The following is a 20566-nucleotide window of genomic DNA, read 5'->3' on the forward strand; positions in this document are numbered from 1 at the left end:
AGCCGTAATATGGCATTTGCAAAGTTTCTTGCACAAATTATTAAATTGAGAACACATTATTCTGATTACACCATTAAAAGGATGAGACTTGATAATGCTGGTGAGTTAACATCTCAAGCATTTAATGATCATTATATATCAACAGGGATTGTTGTTGAACATCCAGTTGCTCATGTGCATACACAAAATTGGTTTAGCTGAATTAATAGATAAACGCTTACAGCTAATAACTAGACAATTGATAATGAGTACAAATCTCTCAATATTTATATGTGGACATGTAAATTTACATGCTGCGACATTAATTCGCATTATACCATGTGGAAGTCGTAAATATTTTCACTTAATACTTGATTTTGGCCAAGAGCCAAATATTTTCTACCTTAAAACATTGGTTGTGCAGTGTATGTTCCAATTGTATCACCACAACACAATAAAATGGTTCTTCAAAGAAAGATGATAATATATTTTGGATATAAAACATCTTCAATCATAAGATATATTGAACCCATGATGGGTGATGTTTTTACAGCACGTTTTGCTGATTGTCATTTTAATAAAACATTGTTCCCTAGATTAGGGGGAGAAATAAAAATAAAAAATAAAATGATGCTTCATGATGTGAACATCAATTAAGGTATATTGAACTCGCACAAAAGAATGTGAAACGAAAGTTCAAAAATAATGCATATGCAAGAACTTGCAAATTAATTACTTTATGCATTTACAGATATAAAAAAGTGACTAAATCATATATACCAGCGATAAATGCTCCAGCTCGAACTGAAATTCCAAAAGCTGGCAATAATGTCACTGTTGAGTCTTTGCCACGCATCAAACGTGGAAGATCAATTGGTTCCGAAGATAAAAATCCTCGAAAAAGAAAATCAGCTGATAATGAGGTAAGAGAAAGTGTTCAAGAAGAACCACAAATCAATATTCCTTCTGCAGAGGATATTGATAAATGTAAATACTAAAATTGCGATAAATTATGCAATATTATGGAACCGAAATGAAACTAAAATCTCTATGAGATATTTTCATATAATGTTACAATGACATCATGAATAAAGATGATGATCTGGAACTAAAATCTGTCATTGAATATACAAAATGGACATGATTGAGCTCAATGGAAAGGAGCAATAAGAGCTGAATTAGAATCGCTCGATAAAAGAAAAGTTTTCGGATCAATCGTTATCACTTTTAAAGATGTGAAACGTATGGGATACAAATGAATTTTTATCCGAAAAGAAATGTGCAAATGAAGTTACAAGGCAAAACTAGACTTGTAACTCAATATTTCCCACAAAGACCAGAAATGAATTAGGAGGAAAAATTATCCTCCTGTAATGGATACAATTACTTATTAGATACTTAATCAACCTGGTAGTTATTTAAATGCATCTCATGAATGTTGTTACTACTTATCTGTATGGATCACTTAATAGTGATATATATGAATATACCTAAAGGGTTAAGGTATCATAAGCATCTAATGTAAAACCCAAGGGAATATATTCCATTAAATCACAAAGATTTCTAAGTGGGTTTATACAAACGGAACGTATGTGGTATAACCAATTAAATGACTACTTGATAAAAAAAAGGGTATAAATATAAACTTATTTTGCACGTATGTTTTATAAAAACAATGTTCGGATATGAGATCGTAGTTGTTTATGTCAATGTTCTTAACATCATATGAACAAATAAAGAGATCTATGAAATCATTCAACTTCTAAAGAATTATTTTGAAATGAAAGATCTTGAAAAAACCAAGTATTACCTTGGATTGCAAATTGAGCATATGCCTAATGGTTTACTTGTACATCAAACAACTTATACCGAAAAGATTTTAAAACATTTTTTTTTAAAGACAAACTCATTGTTGTTAGATCACTCAATATTGACACTGATCTATTTCATCCCTGCGAAGATCATGAAAATTTTAACAGATCGGAAGTTCTATATTTTAGTGCAATTGAGGTTCTTATGTATCTTATAGATTATACAAGATCTGACATTTCTTTTGTAGTTAATTTATTGACAAGGTTCAGCTCAACCCCTACCAAAAGACATTGGAATGGGATCAAACAAATAGTTTGATACCTTCGGGGAACTACTGATTTATAATTATTTTATTCTAACAACTCGAAACAAGATTTGTTTGGTTATACAGATGCAGATTATTTATCCGATCTACATAAAGCTAAATCTCAAACTGGATATGTATTCCTAAATGGAGGCACCGCAATATCATGACGTTCTCAAAACAAACACTTGTTGCAACATCATCAAATCATGCCGAAGTGATTGCATTACATGAAGCTACTCGGGAATGATTTTAGTTAAGATCAATGATACAAATCATTATTGATTCTTGTGGACTAGAACGCTATAAAAGCGTAACAACTATCTATGAAGATAATACAGCTTACATAATACAAATGAAAGAAGAGTATCAAAAATGACAGAACAAAACATAAATGCTGACGAGGCGCTAAAGCTATAAACGGTCTTAACGGTCATAAGTTTGATGGAAAAGAATGGTATGCTGGTAAGGCTCAGAAAAGACTACAAGAGAATAGGAATTGAAACAAGGGTTTGAGCAAACCATGAAGGAGACTGTAGACAAATCACAGGGGCTAAACTTGTACATAAAAGATTTAGATGATACAGTTTCAGATGAAAACCTCATATTCTTCTCATATACTCAAGATCTCGTAAAAGACAACCAGATTAAAATGAGATACGTTCAATCAACAACTCTGTTGATCTTTATACCAAAGCACTGCCAACTGCTATTTTCAGAACACACGTTCATAATATTGACATGAGGCATGTTCAGAAGATGTAACAACTCAGACGTTGCCTACTTGAGGGGGAGTCAACTCTATGCTGCACTCTTTTTCCCTTAGCTAAAGTTTTATCCCAATGGGTTTTCTTTAGCAAGGTTTTTAACGAGGCAGTACTAGTTATTCTCTAATAAAATTGTCATCCAAGGGGGAGTGTTATAAAATATCTAGATTGGATGTTAATTTTATTATTATTATATTTCTTGCATAGTAATATTTTATGCTATAAATAGACATGTATGGTAGCCATTTAAGGTGCACCATTTCTCTTGAAATATCAATATCAATATTTCTTCTCTCCTTCTTCTCTCTTTTTCTCTCTTTGTTCTTATAACCATTAAAGGTAGTTATAAGCCTACTGAATTATAACAAGTTTCAATTATTGTATGAAATACTTATAATTATTGCTAGTAGTTATGTGACCTTTTAACTAAAAATCGGGTGATATTGCAAGGTTTTGATAACGTGGAAAATTACAAGAATGCCACATAAGCATATGTACAAGTTACCTGATGAATAATATATATAAAAATACTACCAAATATTTGATCAGCTACCAAATTTAATTTTTTTGTGTAAACTTAGTCTCATCACTAGATGAAAAAGACGAACAAAGATACAAAGTACACACCAACGCTGCAAGGCTCGAAAGTAGTAAAAAAAACTCTATCAAACTAACTAAACCCGAACCTTGAGCAACAATCTATTACAAACCAATAACATAACAAAAACCAAGAACATATATAACAAAAAAAACGACAAACAACACAAAAAATATCAAGTTACGATCATAAATTACCGTCCAGTCACCTTACCTTTCTGAGTTTCTAAAGTCGGCTTTACCACCACATCATCCACCTTCAAATGGTTAAAAATATACTTGATTGAGGGACTTTATATGTATATAAATAATAGTTGAGGGGGTTTATTGAAAACCATTTTTTGCAAATAATTCGTCTGCCAAAAACGATAAATCAAAACCAGAGAAATGGTAGCACATAACACAGTCAACTCCAAAGTCAATCCCTGAATCAAACCATTTAGGGTTTTAATCCACAACGACAGTATCATTATCATCATGGATCAACACCATTGGTCATACGATAACTCCGGCCATCCTCCGCCCTACAACGACGGTGGCCACTTCAATCACGGCGGTGGCTTCTCCAACGACGGCCACTACAATCACCACCACAACAACCACCGTAGATACCAAAACCACCACCACGATGAACCTACCGACTCATTTAGATTTACAAATGGACCTGCATTTTCTGGTCGCAAGAGACAATACTCTCACGGTTGTATCTCATTTTGATTTCAATTAGATCTAATTTGACAGAAAATTAGTAGAAATCGAATATTTTTGTATTATTTTGGTAGCAGTTGAGTTAGTTATTCAATATAGTGATAGTTAAATTTCAATATTGCCAGCTGAATTTGATTTGTCTGTGAACACCGGAACTACCTAGGGTTTTATTGTTGAATTAATTGGGCGCATTTATGTTGAATTTTAGTAAGTCTCTGAGGTCTTAGGTTCACTATGCTATGATGATATAATAACTAAATCACCTTTATTTATTTATTTATTTATTTATTATTCTAATTCGTCGATGCTGCCAAATAAATTGAATCACTATGCATTCGCACGTCTCGCCACTCTTAAGGATGACCCTGTTAATAAAGGTCCGCATTTTAGTATGCTTGTTAAATTTGCCTTTTTCGTCTCAGAAATTGAAGGTGGAAGTTGTGTCAAGCTTTATGTTAATAATTGTCCGACAGAAGTAACCGAACAAGATGTAAGTTGTTTAGTTTACGGGTAACATCATAATCCAGTCTCCAAATTTGATGATAGCTGCTTAGGGATATTATGGCAGTGTTTGGTTGCAGAAATTTCTATTTTCTGCAAAAGTTTTCTAATAAAACTGGGAAACTAGAAATCATGTTCAAGCTTGTGTTTCCAAAAAAACTCCCCTTTACTATAACTTAAATCTGAAAACTATGATTTATTGATTTATAGTTTTCAATGTTTTCTATACTAGAAAATGAAAGTTTGAACACGTTTTCTATAATTTCATTTGTTCTATAGAAACATAACACTTCCCATTATCTATAAGAATTGAAATGAAAAAAAAAAAAAAAAATGAAGATATGGTTTCTTTACCTAAAGTCCTAAACGCACCCGGTGATATTAACAAATCATTTTTTTTTTTTTTTTTGATGTGGTTTATTACATGGTAACTTATTTATTGTATGCAACCATCATATTCATCAAATATAATTTGTTCACCGCCTGTTTCTTCCATGTTATCATTCTGACCATGTAATGATAACTATTCTTTTTCTTACAAACAAAATTTTCAATTTTCTTCTTTTTTATCAGATACGTTCGGTATTTGGTGAATACGGAAACATCTCTGAAGTTATTCTGTTTAAACAGATAATACATCTTCAACAACAAGGAAAAACAGGTTTGCTGCTTTCAGCAATACGTTTTGATGATAATCACAACATTCTACTCACAAATTATGAAGTGACCCTATACTATAAATTAATTAGAAGACTCAAAGGCCCGCCATTATTGTAAATGTATATTTGGAATTGTTCAGAATTATATATGTGTGAACCCCCAAATCTGTATGGATTCTAGAGTTGTTAGTTGTGCTGACTGCTAAGACTAATTGAAAGTCTTGAATAACAGTTTTGTTTTTATTGATTTCATGCAAGAATAGTATATGATTCTGGTAACTAAATTACCTACATCTTCAGACTGCTGTTTTGTTAAATATACAAATATCGAGGATGCTGAGCAAGCTATAAGAGCATTACATGGTCAATATACTTTTCCTGGGGTACGCTTAAAGTTTCAGGAGATGAAGGTTAAATGTTTGATTAGCTACGAAATCTTAATCGTGTTTGTTCGTATTTTTCCAGAAACCACGGCCCATTGAGGTTAGATATGCCTCAAAGAAACAAGAACGTCCCGGTCCAGGTCCAGGTCCAGGTAACTCCATCTTACTGCAGACCATTTCTAATTTAATTGCTTTTTTTAAATATATTTGATATTGATATATCAACCTTTTCGTGGGACCCTCAAAATCTTGTTATAGTTAGGTTTTCATGTATTTCTCTTGTTGTATAGGTGTGATTGGGGGCTTCAAGATACAGGAAAACAAAGTGTTTGTTGGTTCCTTGAACAAGCATGCAACAAAACCTGAAATTGCAGATGTATGTTCTACAATATGCTTATTTTCCAAACAATGCTTGATTATCAAAGTATTTTATTGATGTCTAATGATAAAAAGATTTCGGTCACATATTATAATTATACATAATCTTGCATATATCGACATGCATAGTATAATCTGTGAACAGTAAAATTTTTACACTTAAAGATCTATGTTTTCCATAATGTCATGTTTATAAAGAACACATCTTTTTGTTGATACCGGGTGTCACGACAATAGTGGCTGCTCTTTACAAGAATACAAATATGACAACCTTTTTATTTTGCTATGAGTTATTGAATAACTTTTGAGTTAAATTCACAAATTATATATTATTTCAGATATTTTCACCTTATGGCTATGTTGAAGATATCTACATAATAGTCGATGACATGAAGCGGAGCCGTGGTTAGTCATTTGCAACAAATCTTAATTATTAGATATTTTCTCTTGTATGTATATGTATATATATATATATATATATATATATATATATACACACACACACACGCTCTTTTATTATGTTTACTAATTTCTAATACAAATAGTTTATATTGATGCTTAAGGCATGGGATTCATTACATTCTCTGATAAGGCTATGGCAGTTGCTGCAATTAATGGTCTGAATGGACAATACATTATGGAAGTACGACCTACATAAATATTTGCTCGTTATTAGGTTCTCGAGTGGTTTTTGCATATTTTACATTTTTGCCCTTTCCATGAACATCATAGGGTTGTGATCAGCCGTTGGTCGTCCGCTTCGCAGCACCAAAGAAGCCAAAATTTGGGGAGAGCAGGTCCCTTCAGCTTTTCTTTACACAACATTTTTTTAACTTTTTTTTTTTTTTAAAAAGCTGACAACTTTTTTGTACTTAACCAGAATTCAATATTAATTTCTACTATTCATATACTTATAAGTTTTGTTGGTGCAGATTTGGTGATCCAGCTGCTCAAACGTCACTACCTAATACTTCGTATATGGTTAATCCTCAATCATCACATTTACTTGTAATTTATATGATCCCTATACACAAACAATATCAAAAAAAAAAAAATTAATTGTTTCATTATGTAGTCATCACATAATGGAAGTGAGCATCCATCTGTTTCTAGCTCGTCTTCTGCACCTGCATATATGGATACGGAAGATCTGCCTGAATGTGATTGGAGTGAGCATATATGTCCTGATGGCAATACATACTACTATAATTGTGTAACATCTGAAAGTTTGGTAAGATCAAACCTCGTATACGTCTATTTTTGTTTTCATTTTCTTATCTTATATGCTAAATATATAATAATTATGGTGTTAATTAACTTTGGCTGTCAGTGGAAGAAACCAGAGGAATACAGTTTCTTTGAACAATATCTTGAGAACTACAATCAGTATTCTCCATGGCAGCAAACCTACTGATTATACACATGTAACATGTTTTAGATACAAACTAGTTGCAGGTTTAATGCGAATTATGGTTTGTGAGAAAGTGATTAAATTAAGATAAATGGTTTGTTTGTACATGCCTTTGGCTTGGCTAAATTGCTAGTGACATTCACATTCATATTCAATAGAAACGAGTTTGAGAAGCCAGATTAAAAGTAAAAATTATTTTTCAGTGCGTCTTGACATCTCTCAATGTTGCTGAAGCACTGAAAATATCTTTATGATACGGGTGTGCAGCACGAGCACAAATTTTCTTATACCCGAGTCAGATCAAGCCATGGCCATGTTGCTATTCCTCTCTCGTTTCCTAAATGTGTTTGAAGCTGATTTGAAAGGCCCGGGGATTACTCTACATCAGTGTTCAAAATGAAGGAAGTTTCGATTGTGAATTAAGGAAGGAGAAGAATACATACATATTGTCCACCTTTTGACTAAAGCCCAATAACCCATAACCTTATGACTAGAAGGATATATCTATACCGTTAGGATAACGGGAGTATAAAAGTCCCCTGGATATTGTGTTTCGCGACTTTTGTTTGTTTCGAGTATGTAGTCATTATTGGAACTTGGATGTTATCAAGTGAAATTTAATCTGAAGTATTCGTATGACTTGCTCCATGTTCTCGAATTTCTTACTGTAAGGAAAAGACTTAAATAGACACAATTAGCATATTATGAGGACGAAACGTACGAAGCGAGATAAGAAGACCAGAAAACAAGTTTCATGACAAAGCAAATAGCCATCCAGGTTCAAATTAGTAATCATCAAACAAAAACAAATGTGGCAGAACATTGATTGCTAAATTGAATGACAAACAGTAAGGTTATTGTATTACCTACTAATCTAATTATACCATCATTTCGTGAGTTCTACATCGCTTGCAAAATAAACAAATACACAAACAATTTATATGTCAATGTATCACACAACCATAACCCCAACCTTTTGCTCTCTCCAGACAAAATAAATCCAAGAAACAATTATATTGCCGTTACCAATGGAAGAAAACCTTAAATCTTCTGTTTCAGCGTCACATCAATGATCCCAATTCGAGATTTAGGTCTGTAATGTTCATCCGTATCCACCTCCTCAATTTCCTGGATCGCAAATTCAAATTAATAACAAAATCAATGCCTAATGTCCTCTCAAGTACTATCAAGTCTAAACTACATGAAAGATAATAACAAATAATAATAATAACTTATACTATTTTCAATTACAATACCTGAACAACGTCTTCTCCCTTAATGACGCGTCCAAAGACATTTAATTTCGCATTTAAATCCGGAATTGGCGCCGTGGTAATGAAAATATCAAATCCTTCTTTCTCATGTTTCATGTTAGATGTACCGAGCATGAACGCCTCATGCTTTAATCTATATATGAATAAATTTAATTTATGATGTGTAAGTTATTATATTTAAAAAAACAAGTTATATTGTTAACGATGGTTGTTAGGATAGACCTTTGTTCAAGCTGATTGTAGTGCTTCTCTCTAGAAGTCCAGTCCTCGACAACCGCTTGATTTTCGGAGTCACCTCCTTGAATTACAAAATGTTTCACTACACGTTGAAATTGCATCCCTTTAAAGTGTCCTTTTTGGCTGCAAACACAATAATTAAAATTACTCCAATGGTAAATAAGAACAAGGAGGTAGGAAGATGGGTGAGGTGGGTAACGGGTCAAATCAGGTTCGGGTTAAAACGGACACTATTAGTATGGCTTATAACCGGGTTGAACTAGGCCTATAAACACTTCTTTTCTCCATTTTTTAAGCAAACCTATGTAAAATTAATATGCTGAATTATGTATACAAAAAGGAACATAACAAAACTACTATAAATCTTTTAACAGACTGATTTAGGAGGTCGTAATCATGAACAATAGACTTTGGCGTAATTTCAGCCTGTTCAACCCATTCTCCTTCTAGCTAACTGCCTAACTTATTGTTCGACCCATTTGAGATAAAGCACAACCCAAATCAACCCATTACAAGGTAAATTATTCCAATAAGTCAGCTTCATTAAAACATGTCAACCAATACCAGATTAAACTGTTGAAGTGGTGAAGCTCAAGAAATTCAAGACTAGACACTTTAAAGCATGGGAATCTTAACACAGTCCAATTTTTTTCAAATAATGCTGATAAAAAATCCTTCCTACCACCCAAATACAAAATATAATTACAATGAAGGTTTCGTATATGTCCCTGTAAATTTGCAAAATATCAAATATACCCAAACATGCTTTAAAATGTTGTGCATCCTGTTAACACATCTGTTTTGTATATGTATGAAAATTCACAAATATAGAGAGGGCGATATACAAAAATCCCCCACATCTTTAATTGAGGGCATGATGTTTTAAGGAAATAGTAAATCTCACCAGGCATCAATAAATTCATCGACAACTTCAGGCGAACCTTCCTTGTAAAGTTCAACCGTAATCAAACCTTTAGACGTGTTGAATATCTGTACACGCATAGCCAGAAAGATATAGATCATAGAAACAAGATACATAGATCACAGAGAATATAAATATCTGGTAACTATAATAATACAGAAACAAAGCATAAGTGAAAACTCAAAACAGAGGTAGTAAAACTTACAGCATATCTAGGAACATCAGATTTCTTTGAATCCGAAAAGTCATCTTCAACCTTGAGGCAGATTAAAGAAGCAAATTTCATAATATAAGTAGAGTATAAGTTTAGTTTCACCTCAATGCTTGAAGAAAAGTAAAACAAGACAATTTGTTCACCGAGTTTATCACATTTCTCAACCGCTAACAAAGTATAAATAAATGCCACTACACGAAAGAAATAGACATTACGTACCAACACTCGTACCTGAAAGTTTGATGTTCCTTCCTCTGCCTGAATTACTGACCTAAAAGTAAAACAAACATCCCTCCTTATTAGATGTATATGAAGATAATCCATACAAAGGGCAGAAAGTTTTAGGCTTTACTCGTGAGTGTTAAAAAGTGGAATGATAACAAACCTTTGAGACCAGTGTCTGTATGTAGCAAAGAGGAAAAACACCATAACAACGGTAACTACACTATACAATGCAATAGTGGCAACACTGATACTTCTTGGTGCTTTCTTCTTTTTACTTTGTTGTAACAGAGCTTGAGGTTTAATCCTCGCCATTAATCCTTATATAGATAGATATAGATTCAAACTCACACAATTTACTGCAGTATCTCAGTGCACTCTGCGTAAAAAAAAAAAGTAGACGTCAACTCAAGTCCAAGATCACCATCATCAGATACTAGAATCAAATGTTAACAAAACATACGCAAACACACATAAACACTAGCATGCAACCTGCGCAGAGGCGGAAACACCAAGGGACAGAGGGGGGCAGTCGCCCCCAGTGAATTTGCAATTTTCAGTGTACAAATTTTGGGTTTTTCGATTTTTCCCCAGTGGAATTTGTTTTTGCCCTAAAGCCTCCATATTTTGCCCCAAAACTTTTAAATTTTGCCCAAAAACCTCCAAATTTTGCTCAAAAACCTTCATATTTTGCACAAAAACATCCATATTTTGCCCAAAAATCTCCATATTTTACCAAAAAAACTTGCGACGTTTTAAAAAAAAAAATTCGCCCCGGATGAAATCTTTTTCTGTTTTCGCCACTGAACCTGCGAGATATTACTTTGTTTTCATTTTATATATAACGTTCTCAACTGGATATGTAGATGCTTATTGATCTCATCGCAACGTTTCAAGTTTAATGGTACTTCAACTTGAACTATTACACGAATAATATTGAAAATGTTAAAGTTATATTTTTTGGTTCTTATTTTGTACCAAGTATGATTATAAAATGGTCCTGAGTTACTCGAAAGTCGCATGTGAATAAAAATTATAAACCATCTATTCTTCTAGCTACGAGTCTATATTGATTTCCTGGTTCTCGAGTTTTTTCAGGGGTCCTAACTGAAAATTTCTCAGTGTGTATGTATGTATATATGTATGTAGATACTAACTACAAATCTATAACGGATTAATTAACCACCAAATGAGATCTCTAAATTTTGCCTAAACTGTAGTAGATCTTTAGTAATATATGAATCACTTACACTGAAGAATTAGAATTTAACAATTAATGAAATAAATAAGGCGATCCTGTAAGTTAGTACAATCAATCAATTATAAACAATACAAAAATTCGGAGGTAATTGGTAAACATGAAACCCTAGAAATTAAAAAAAGTGTAAGAAACTGAGAAAATTGAGTGAATACTAACCTGAAAGAAGAGAAGAAATAATTAATTTTTTGTTTGTTGAAGAAGGTAAGGGGTTTGTGATTGTCAATTGTGATTTGTGATTTCGATTTGTTTTTCAAACAGAAAACAGACATACATACTTTTCAATTTCTATACAGTGGCACTTAATTAATTGATTATTTAATTTAATAAATTAATTTATATTTGTTCTTAGGCCCAAATTGCCCATTATCAGTTCTTCACATTTGGGCCTACTTGTTTGACCACTAGGATAATGAGCACCCGATCCAATGGATATTTATCCGATTCGCTCAGTTCGTGATGGATAATAGATAACTGAAATGGATGATATGAATACGGATACAGATAAAAATATCATCCATGACTATATCTATTAACACACGAAATACATACATAAATACATAATATATATAACTAGTTTATAACTCGCGATTTTGCGGGATTTAAGAATTAGCTTTCTGAATTTTACTCACAGAGGATATAAAATATCCATGACATGCATGCGACCGAATGAAATTTTACCGTCCCGTACCAAGTATAATTTTTTTTTTTTATCACGGGTATTAACTTTTACTTAATTAAATAACAATAATAAAAATAATAATAATAATAATAATAATAATAATAATAATAATAATAATAATAATAATAATAATAATAATAATAATTATTATTATTATTATTATTATTATTATTACATTTGAATCATTTATATGACGAGACTTACGAATTAGCTATTCGAATTTTACTCACAGAGGATATGATATATTCATTACTCGTCCGCGACCGAACGAAAGATATAAGATTTTACACTACCCGTACCAAGTATAAAGTTTTTTTTATCAGGGATAATAATAATAATAATAATAATAATAATAATGTTATTATTATTATTATTATTATTATTATTATTATTATTATTATTATTATTATTAATATATATACGAATAATAATAATTTACAAATGAATAATATTTATCGTTTTTATATCTTTACAAATGAAAGTTGTTAGTTATTTCATTTAATGGTTGAGATTTTACCAATAAAGATTTTTGAAGATTTGATGATATAATTAAAGTTTAAATATAATATATAATAAATATAAATAAATAATAATAAGAACAACAACAACAACAACAACAACAATAATAAAAATAATAATAATAATAATAATAATAATAATAATAATAATAATAATAATATATAATATATAATATATAATATATACTAATAATAATAATTAATAAATGAGTCATCTTTATGATTTTTACACAAATGAATCATGATAAAAAAAATTAATTATATATGCGAATTCAATGATTTTGCCGTACGATTTCATATAAATAAATAATAAAGATATTTCTTATAATGTTGATGATGATGATGATGATGATGATGATGATGATGATGATAATATTTTTTATAATAAATAATAAAGATATAATAATGAGAATTATATTTGTTGATGATGCATAACATGTATATGAAACATCATTAATTTTTTAAAGAGTTGAGATTAAAAGGTATTATTTCATCTAATGGTTGAGATTTTGCCAACGAAGATTTGATGACTTAGCCATGCTTCTGTTTTTGCTCAAGCTCCTTGGTAATTGCTTTTTTATACATGTTAGTCGTTAAAAATATATATTTAAGTTTAGTGTCTCACAACTTAAACATAAGAAACAAATGAGAAGGCAAATCCAACATTACATATTACATACGTATATCATATACATTATATATGTATACGTTAAATCTTACTTCCACAATATTTGTTCGATTGTTCAACCATGTTAGGCTAAATCGATCGACTTTTGTCTTTCAAAATCGCTTGTACTTAAAAAACTTTACGCTCGTAAGAAAAAAGTAATATAAGTGGCAATAAAACAATTAGTAGTTTATATCAGTTTTGAGAATCGCACATGAAATAATTGTTTGTAGCTGTAACACGCTGTTACAACGTTGTTCACTAGTGAAATAATGAATGCATTTGCTTATAAACGAATGTTCACATAGATCATTATATGAACAAATTTGTTAGTGAAAGCTGGGCGACATGTAACTTACGTCTAATATATGCACTAGTCTACTTGTAAAGTAGACTTGAGTTTTATTTAAGTAAAAAATCTTTTATTTCAATTACATATAGTTTTCTTATCGTAGGATCTGTCTCAATTGTCATCAGATCTTCTTATCTATTTTAATTTAAATTGTCTTTCCGCATAGTAATAAAGAGATAAGTAGTTCATGTCTAAAAAAGGGACACAAATTTATTTTTCTAAAAACATTGATTAAATTAAAAATGTCTTTTTTGTTTGTAAGAACTCAAACTTAGATATATGCTAATTAATAGTAATTATTATTGCGAACATATCATAAAAAAATAAATCCTATAATTTTCTCCAAACCGGAGATGGGGGAGGGGCAAGCAACACAACGCGAAAGGAAACGGGGAGTAACGGGATCCCTGTGCTCTAAAAGGGTGCTTGGCAGCTAGCAAAAAGATACCCAACACTTAAAATCTTATCACATACATGAAAACAGGATGTGGAACACCAACACGACACAACAACAAAAACATGGTACGAGCATCAGTTATGTAGGGATAGACCATGAGTCGTAAGTTATGGATTTAGCCAGACAAAGGTCCGATGCCGCAGTAACCAAGAACAGTAAAGAGGAAAACAATGCACTGTACAAAGCGATGTTCCCCGACTAGATGCACCAAATTGTAAGCTTCACTAGGTCGTAACATGACAACGAGAGGGAAATCAAGTTATGGTCAAAACTTCAACTAGTAAGGAGCTTGTATATAAGAATAAGAATATATATAACAGAGCATTGCATAAAGCATAACAATGCCAAAATCCATTAGATGATAAGGTCAATTCATCAAACACAAAACTAGCTGTGGTCTCACAATTGCCTATCTAGTATCAATTTGGCATCCATGAATGTATTTGGTAGGAAGCATCAAGCATCGCTAGCAGCCAGTTTCAACCTGCATCCTCCTTCCATTGATAGCTTTATAGCATTGAAGGCTACAAAGAGGAAGACTGGATTTGGAATCCCGATACTTGTACGGATTCATACAAGACGGTCCAGCACATCTTTCCCTTGGTGGAGGATAACTACATATAGATATCCATAAAACCACAATCAGCAAACGGGTGAATGACTAGTTTTTTGTATATTATATAGCATGTGCAAATAATCTGTTTTATGGAGTAATAGTTTACCTGGTAGGTTTGGAGTCAAAAATATGAGGCAGGCCAATATCTTCAGCAAATGCAACGGTAGTTCCTGTCGGGCTAATTACTGTTCGAATAGTGCTAGGTGCAAGCGTTTTTGCATTGGCAGCCTTTTCCTAAAGGGGGTAGTTGAAAAACATATCATAAGTTCAAATTCACATGACTCGAAAATCGGAAGGCGAGTAATACAATACCTGTGCCAACTCTTCCTGACGCTTCTTCAATTTGTCTTCTCGTTTCTTCCTACTTGAATCTTGACCAAGTATCTTCCTTATTGCTTCAGCCTAAATAGATATTATTTTGACACAAAATCAATCAAATCAAATACATTGATTAAACAAACAAAAAAATTAATTTCTAAAAGGTTGCTCAAAGAAAAAACAAACCTCTGATTCGCGAGCTGCTTTCTCATTCTGAATCCTGCGTCGCTCAGCAGCCTCAGCTTTCTTGAGTTGCTGCTCCACTTCAGTAAGTTTCTCTTTTTGCTCTATATATAAAAAAGCACAAATGAATTATGAATCCCTTAGAGTTCGTGTTAATGCACATGATCGTTATAAACTTACTTCGAGGTGGGGCTGGTGGTAATCCATTTGGGAACTCAATTTGAGTAGCAGTAGAAGACAAAAGGGCCCTTTGACGTGACGTAAGAGTTGTTTCCTTCTTGGTTTCATTTGGTGAATCAGGAGAATCTTTTCTCGATTTCTTTTTATTGTTTCCATCATTTTCTTGATCGGATACCAATTCTTCTTCCTCCTCATAGTCTGTATCAACAGATACGCTATTATCCCTACCTGATCTTAAAGGAGGGCTCGGATCTTCTTTAGAAACCCTAGAAAGACTCTTGTGTTTCTTGCTAGAATCACCATCATCATAATCTCTACTTGCAGCAGCAGCAACCCTAACAGTTTTCAATTTCGCGAGGTATCGTATCTCATCATCCTCTTCTTCATCAAAATCCCCATCTAAAACTCGTTTTTTTGGTACCCTTTTGCTCTTTCGGGAATTATCGGACGTTTCTCGTTGTTTTCCTCCAGAATTCTTCCCCATTGAAGTGATTTCTCTACCAAGGCTAAAACCACCCTTGGAGAAATCTTTCCATGGGATCCCTTGCAACCCGATCTTTTTACCTAGAGATGGAGATTCATCTTCATCGGAATTGTCCTGAATATCAATTGAAGTTGAAGCTAATTCAATGTTGAGAGCATTAAATGACAATAATTATATTTTGAAAGTAAATAAAGTTCTATTCCATAAGGTGAATATATGGAAGTAATTTCTTTTCACATATAGTTACACTTATATGGAAGTAATTATAAGTGTAATAAAGGATAGGATCCCGCCATATCGTACCAATGGCATGTCAGTGTGCAATCACAAAACATAATCCTTTTAATATGATATATTTATTTATATATTTATTCCTACTCCTGGATTAAAATGATCAAAATGGAAAGATTTAATATCTCAAGAAAAGTTAAAGGGTGTTGGTTTGAGGGTATGGGCTTAATAGTGTACGGGGCTGATACCTATGAAAATGTAAATCCTCGATTCGCACCAAAAGATGGTGGGCTTGATGTATATATACCCATTCTGTTATCAAACCAATAAAGATGGTAATCCATAATTGCAAACCAAAGCCATCTTAATAAAGAAAACGAATACTTAACTTAAAATCACATAATCATTAGTTATCCCGAGTCCTAGATATATTTCAAGTGAATGAAACACCAAGAAATCACGAAAAAAATGATGTTTATGTGTTATTTATTTCCAGTAATCTCACATAAGACAATGTGAAAAAGACCAAAAAGCAGATAAATAAACCCGGCTTAAGGAGAACTTCACAGCTTGACAGACCACAAGTCAGAATCGTATTTGTGCTCACAAAGAATAACTGTACATCTACTATAAAGACCAATGAACAAAAAAGAACATCAGAAATATATCACATACCTGGAGGATCAACTTTGTACGAGTATGGGGAGCATCGGATGAACCCCTGGGTTGAATTGTCTGGGTTACACCGCCTACCTTCAATTTCAGTTTCTTTAACTTGTTCTCATTTCCAACAACATAATCCGACACTCTCGAGTTAATATGTTGTTTGTTGTTAACACCACTTTGTGACTCTTCATTTGTATCGTTTGAACCTCCATTACTATATCTTCCATCATCAATTTGAACTCTCTTACGTGAGTATTCACCTTCTGTTCTGGTAACACATTGATTAAGATTGAATACTTTTCTCTTAGGATTAGCACCAACAGCATTTTCATCACTTGATATCTTACCAGCATCATCTGAAGGTGGTGTTGATGACCGAGACTGATCGTGATTTTCAGGTAAGGTTTGAACCTCTGGTTTAGGTCGTCTGCAGGTTTGGGTCCTTTTCCTTCTAAAGTTATTCCCAATGCCTTCAAATTTGGCATCCATTATGATGGAATGTAATCCTTTTAAGCCAAAAAACAACCAGATGAAACTCTGTAATCAGCAAGTTATATATTTATAGGTCCTGTAGGCAATACGAAACGATAAGCATCATGGATCCAGAAATCAATGATTACTCATTGAATACAAATCTGTTAATCAGAATAAATATGCAAATGAATATGAGACAAATTCGCAACAGATAGCCCAATGTAGTAGATACAAAATTCACAAGCAGCACAATACAAAAACAAGATTATAAATCAAACTCTTACTAATTAATCAGTTACGTATATTAATATCCAATGCGAAACTCGCGCTAAAACCAGAATAAAGTAAAGATTACTAATAAACAACATGAAATTAAACAGCATCAAACAGCATACATTACAACCACAACAAAATCTCCATAACCTAATACGAATCAAACTCATTATTATGATAGAGACTTAATCAAACTCTAATTAATTTGTAATAAACAACAACAGTACATAAACACAAGTTTACGAACAAATAACATCATACATTACACACCAAATCCCCCAAAATTGAAGCGAATAAAGCTTGCAAGTACACAAACTAAACCGATCGAAACAACAAAACGTTAACGAAATTCAAAATCCGATTGCAAAATTACCTGACGCACTTCACCGATCGTCGTAAGAAATAAAAATACAAACCCTAAGTAATACTGAAGAGCGTGAGATGAAGATGAGAGAGAAAGAGATAATTGAAGACAATGATATAGTAAAAGTAGAATATAACGATTCGATTGCAGATATATGTAGAAAAATAGATATAAAGATGAAGATAAAAATATAGATATGGAAATAGAGATATAGATATAGAGAGAGAATGGTAAAGGTGAAATTAGGGTTTGAGTTTAATTTGGGGGTGAGGAGGGGGTATAGTGGTAAAGATATGGGGGGAAGACCGCTTGTAATCGTCTCCATTTTTTTCATTTCTTTCTTATCACACCCACAAACGAGCCAAACCCTGTGAGGTTGATTTTGTTTCTTTGGGTTTAAATCCGTATCCATACCCGAATCCATTATCCGTTTACCCGACTTATCTCTCTTCCTTCTTCTACCCCCCTCAAAGGTTTCTTCACTCTTCTTTCTTTTTTGAAAAAATAGCTTTTTAAAATTTTCTGAAAGTATACGCGTATGTTAGACGGGTTACGCACCTTCCCGGCTTATGTTATACCTCCACTCGTTTCTCACGTGACTTTTATTAATGTCCACCTCTTAACAAAATTATAAATTATAAATTATAAATTATTATATAATATAAATATAAATATAAATAATATTAATATTAATATTTTATTTAATTTTTTTTGAGAGAGTTTAAATTAGCTTAGTTGTGATTAGCAGCATATTAGTAGGGATGAATGACAACTGAAATTTACACTTGTCACATCCTCATAATCTTTTATTAACTAATCTATAAAAATTAAGAAGTTAAAAAAAACGTTAATTGAAAAAAGAATCAACTAAAATTAAATAAAGTTATCAGATAAGCATTCTTGACTCAAATATGTTCCCGTAATTTCAGTGCCTCCTATGTGACGACCCGAGAATTTCTGACCAAATTTAAACTTGAATCTTATTATGATTCTGACACGATAAGCAAAGTCTATATTGTCGAGTCTCTATATTGTCGAGTCTCGAAAGTTTTAGAATTTTATTCATGTAATCAATTACCCTTTTGACTATGCTCGACGATTCACGAACAATTATGTGTACATCGATATGTATAGATAATATATAGTCATATTAATTGAAAACGTTAACAAAGTATTAAGTATATAACACTTTTCAAATTGTTTCAAAATATGTTTATCGACGGAATTAAAAGATAATATCAAATGATTGAATTATTAAGTACACTGTGATTATGATTACGGGTCTATGTTATGATATAATTAATAAATTGTAATATTAATATATGTAGTTACAAGTTAAAGTATACTTAATATATAAATATTGTTATTATTACTTTCATTATTATTAAAATAAATATTAATATCAGTATTATGAATATTATTATTTTAATATAATATATAGATATAAAATTTGCTACATTTAAATTAGTTACTAACATTATTATTATCTTTATTAATATCATTAAGTATTATTATCATTACTATAACTACTAGCATTATTGATAATGTTATTAATATTATTATTATTACTAAAATTATTGAAAATTGTTATAATTATTATTATAATACAACTTATATTATTATTAATATTAATGTTATTATTATTAACAATATCATTATTAATAATATTATTAATAATTATCATTATATTTGTTAATTAATAATAATATATATTATAATTATTATTAATATTAAAAGGAATATTATATATATATATATATATATATATATATATATTTATATATATTTATATTTATTCATTATTAATAATAATTAAAATTATAAAAATCAAATAAAGTCTGTATACATAGATATCAATTGGGATTTCCTGTCTGTTTGATAAAATTCTGTCGACATCCTCATAGCTATAAAACAATTGTTTTATCATCCATCATCTGTGCCAAATGTACGAATTTGTTAAAAATTCAACATCTACTTTGATTTTTTTTTTCTTTCTTTCTATTTATCTGATTGTGATTCTGTCAACCTTTCACAGCTATAAAACAAACGGGTACTTCTTGTTTATTGAATGAAAATCATTCTAAACTTCATTGCCTTTATCAATTTTAATTATTTCTTACTGCAATTCGAAAAATAAAAAAATAAAACAGAAAAAGATAGAAAACAGCTAAAACCTCTGTTCGTGTCACATTTTTACCAAAACCTCGAATTCGAATTCCATTTTAAAATCTATAAATGTAGTATTGTTAGAAATCCTTCATTCAAACTATCTGAAAAGTTTCAAAGTCCAATTTGTCCTATCAGTTTCTAATTTTAGAGTCAAAGTTATTTTTCAAAAAGTCAAACCGAGTGTTCATCGAGAAATTTGGATTCGTTGTGATGTTTCAAGTAAAATTGACGAATCCAATAGCTTCTGTGAATGATTTAGGATCTATTTCATGTAGGAATCAAAGTCTAAAACGCTCTTAAATTCAA

General features: G+C 31.5%; 3 protein-coding genes across 4 annotated transcripts; 1 reads left to right on the plus strand and 2 right to left on the minus strand.

Moving 5' to 3' along the window:
- Positions 1-3853: 3853 nt before the first annotated feature.
- On the plus strand, positions 3854-8077 carry LOC139853257 (flowering time control protein FCA). Its single transcript, XM_071842627.1, has 12 exons — positions 3854-4159; positions 4590-4657; positions 5242-5329; positions 5628-5710; positions 5793-5862; positions 6001-6086; positions 6427-6493; positions 6652-6731; positions 6821-6885; positions 7021-7069; positions 7164-7319; positions 7419-8077. Exons 1-12 carry the CDS (start codon positions 3937-3939, stop codon positions 7500-7502), a joined length of 1119 nt encoding a protein of 372 aa, XP_071698728.1. The 5' UTR covers positions 3854-3936; the 3' UTR covers positions 7503-8077.
- A 184-nt stretch (positions 8078-8261) lies between these two features.
- Positions 8262-10753, minus strand: LOC139852660 (peptidyl-prolyl cis-trans isomerase CYP21-4-like). Of its 2 annotated transcripts, none has more exons than XM_071841981.1 (7): positions 10532-10753; positions 10378-10417; positions 10138-10188; positions 9915-10000; positions 8996-9133; positions 8756-8906; positions 8262-8627 (listed from the first exon to the last, which is right to left on the minus strand). In XM_071841981.1, exons 1-7 carry the CDS (start codon positions 10681-10683, stop codon positions 8541-8543), a joined length of 705 nt encoding a protein of 234 aa, XP_071698082.1. In that variant the 5' UTR covers positions 10684-10753; the 3' UTR covers positions 8262-8540. The 2 variants fall into 2 exon arrangements, with proteins under 2 accessions (XP_071698082.1, XP_071698081.1); XM_071841980.1 differs by having other exon boundaries at positions 10366-10417.
- A 3819-nt stretch (positions 10754-14572) lies between these two features.
- LOC139852669 (uncharacterized) lies at positions 14573-18557 on the minus strand. Its single transcript, XM_071841991.1, has 7 exons — positions 18101-18557; positions 16990-17548; positions 15600-16197; positions 15423-15523; positions 15231-15320; positions 15025-15152; positions 14573-14916 (listed from the first exon to the last, which is right to left on the minus strand). Exons 2-7 carry the CDS (start codon positions 17467-17469, stop codon positions 14769-14771), a joined length of 1545 nt encoding a protein of 514 aa, XP_071698092.1. The 5' UTR covers positions 17470-17548; positions 18101-18557; the 3' UTR covers positions 14573-14768.
- Positions 18558-20566: the final 2009 nt, after the last annotated feature.

This window comes from Rutidosis leptorrhynchoides, chromosome 6, assembly GCF_046630445.1.
Source record: "Rutidosis leptorrhynchoides isolate AG116_Rl617_1_P2 chromosome 6, CSIRO_AGI_Rlap_v1, whole genome shotgun sequence".
NCBI classification, from domain to species: Eukaryota; Viridiplantae; Streptophyta; class Magnoliopsida; order Asterales; family Asteraceae; genus Rutidosis; species Rutidosis leptorrhynchoides.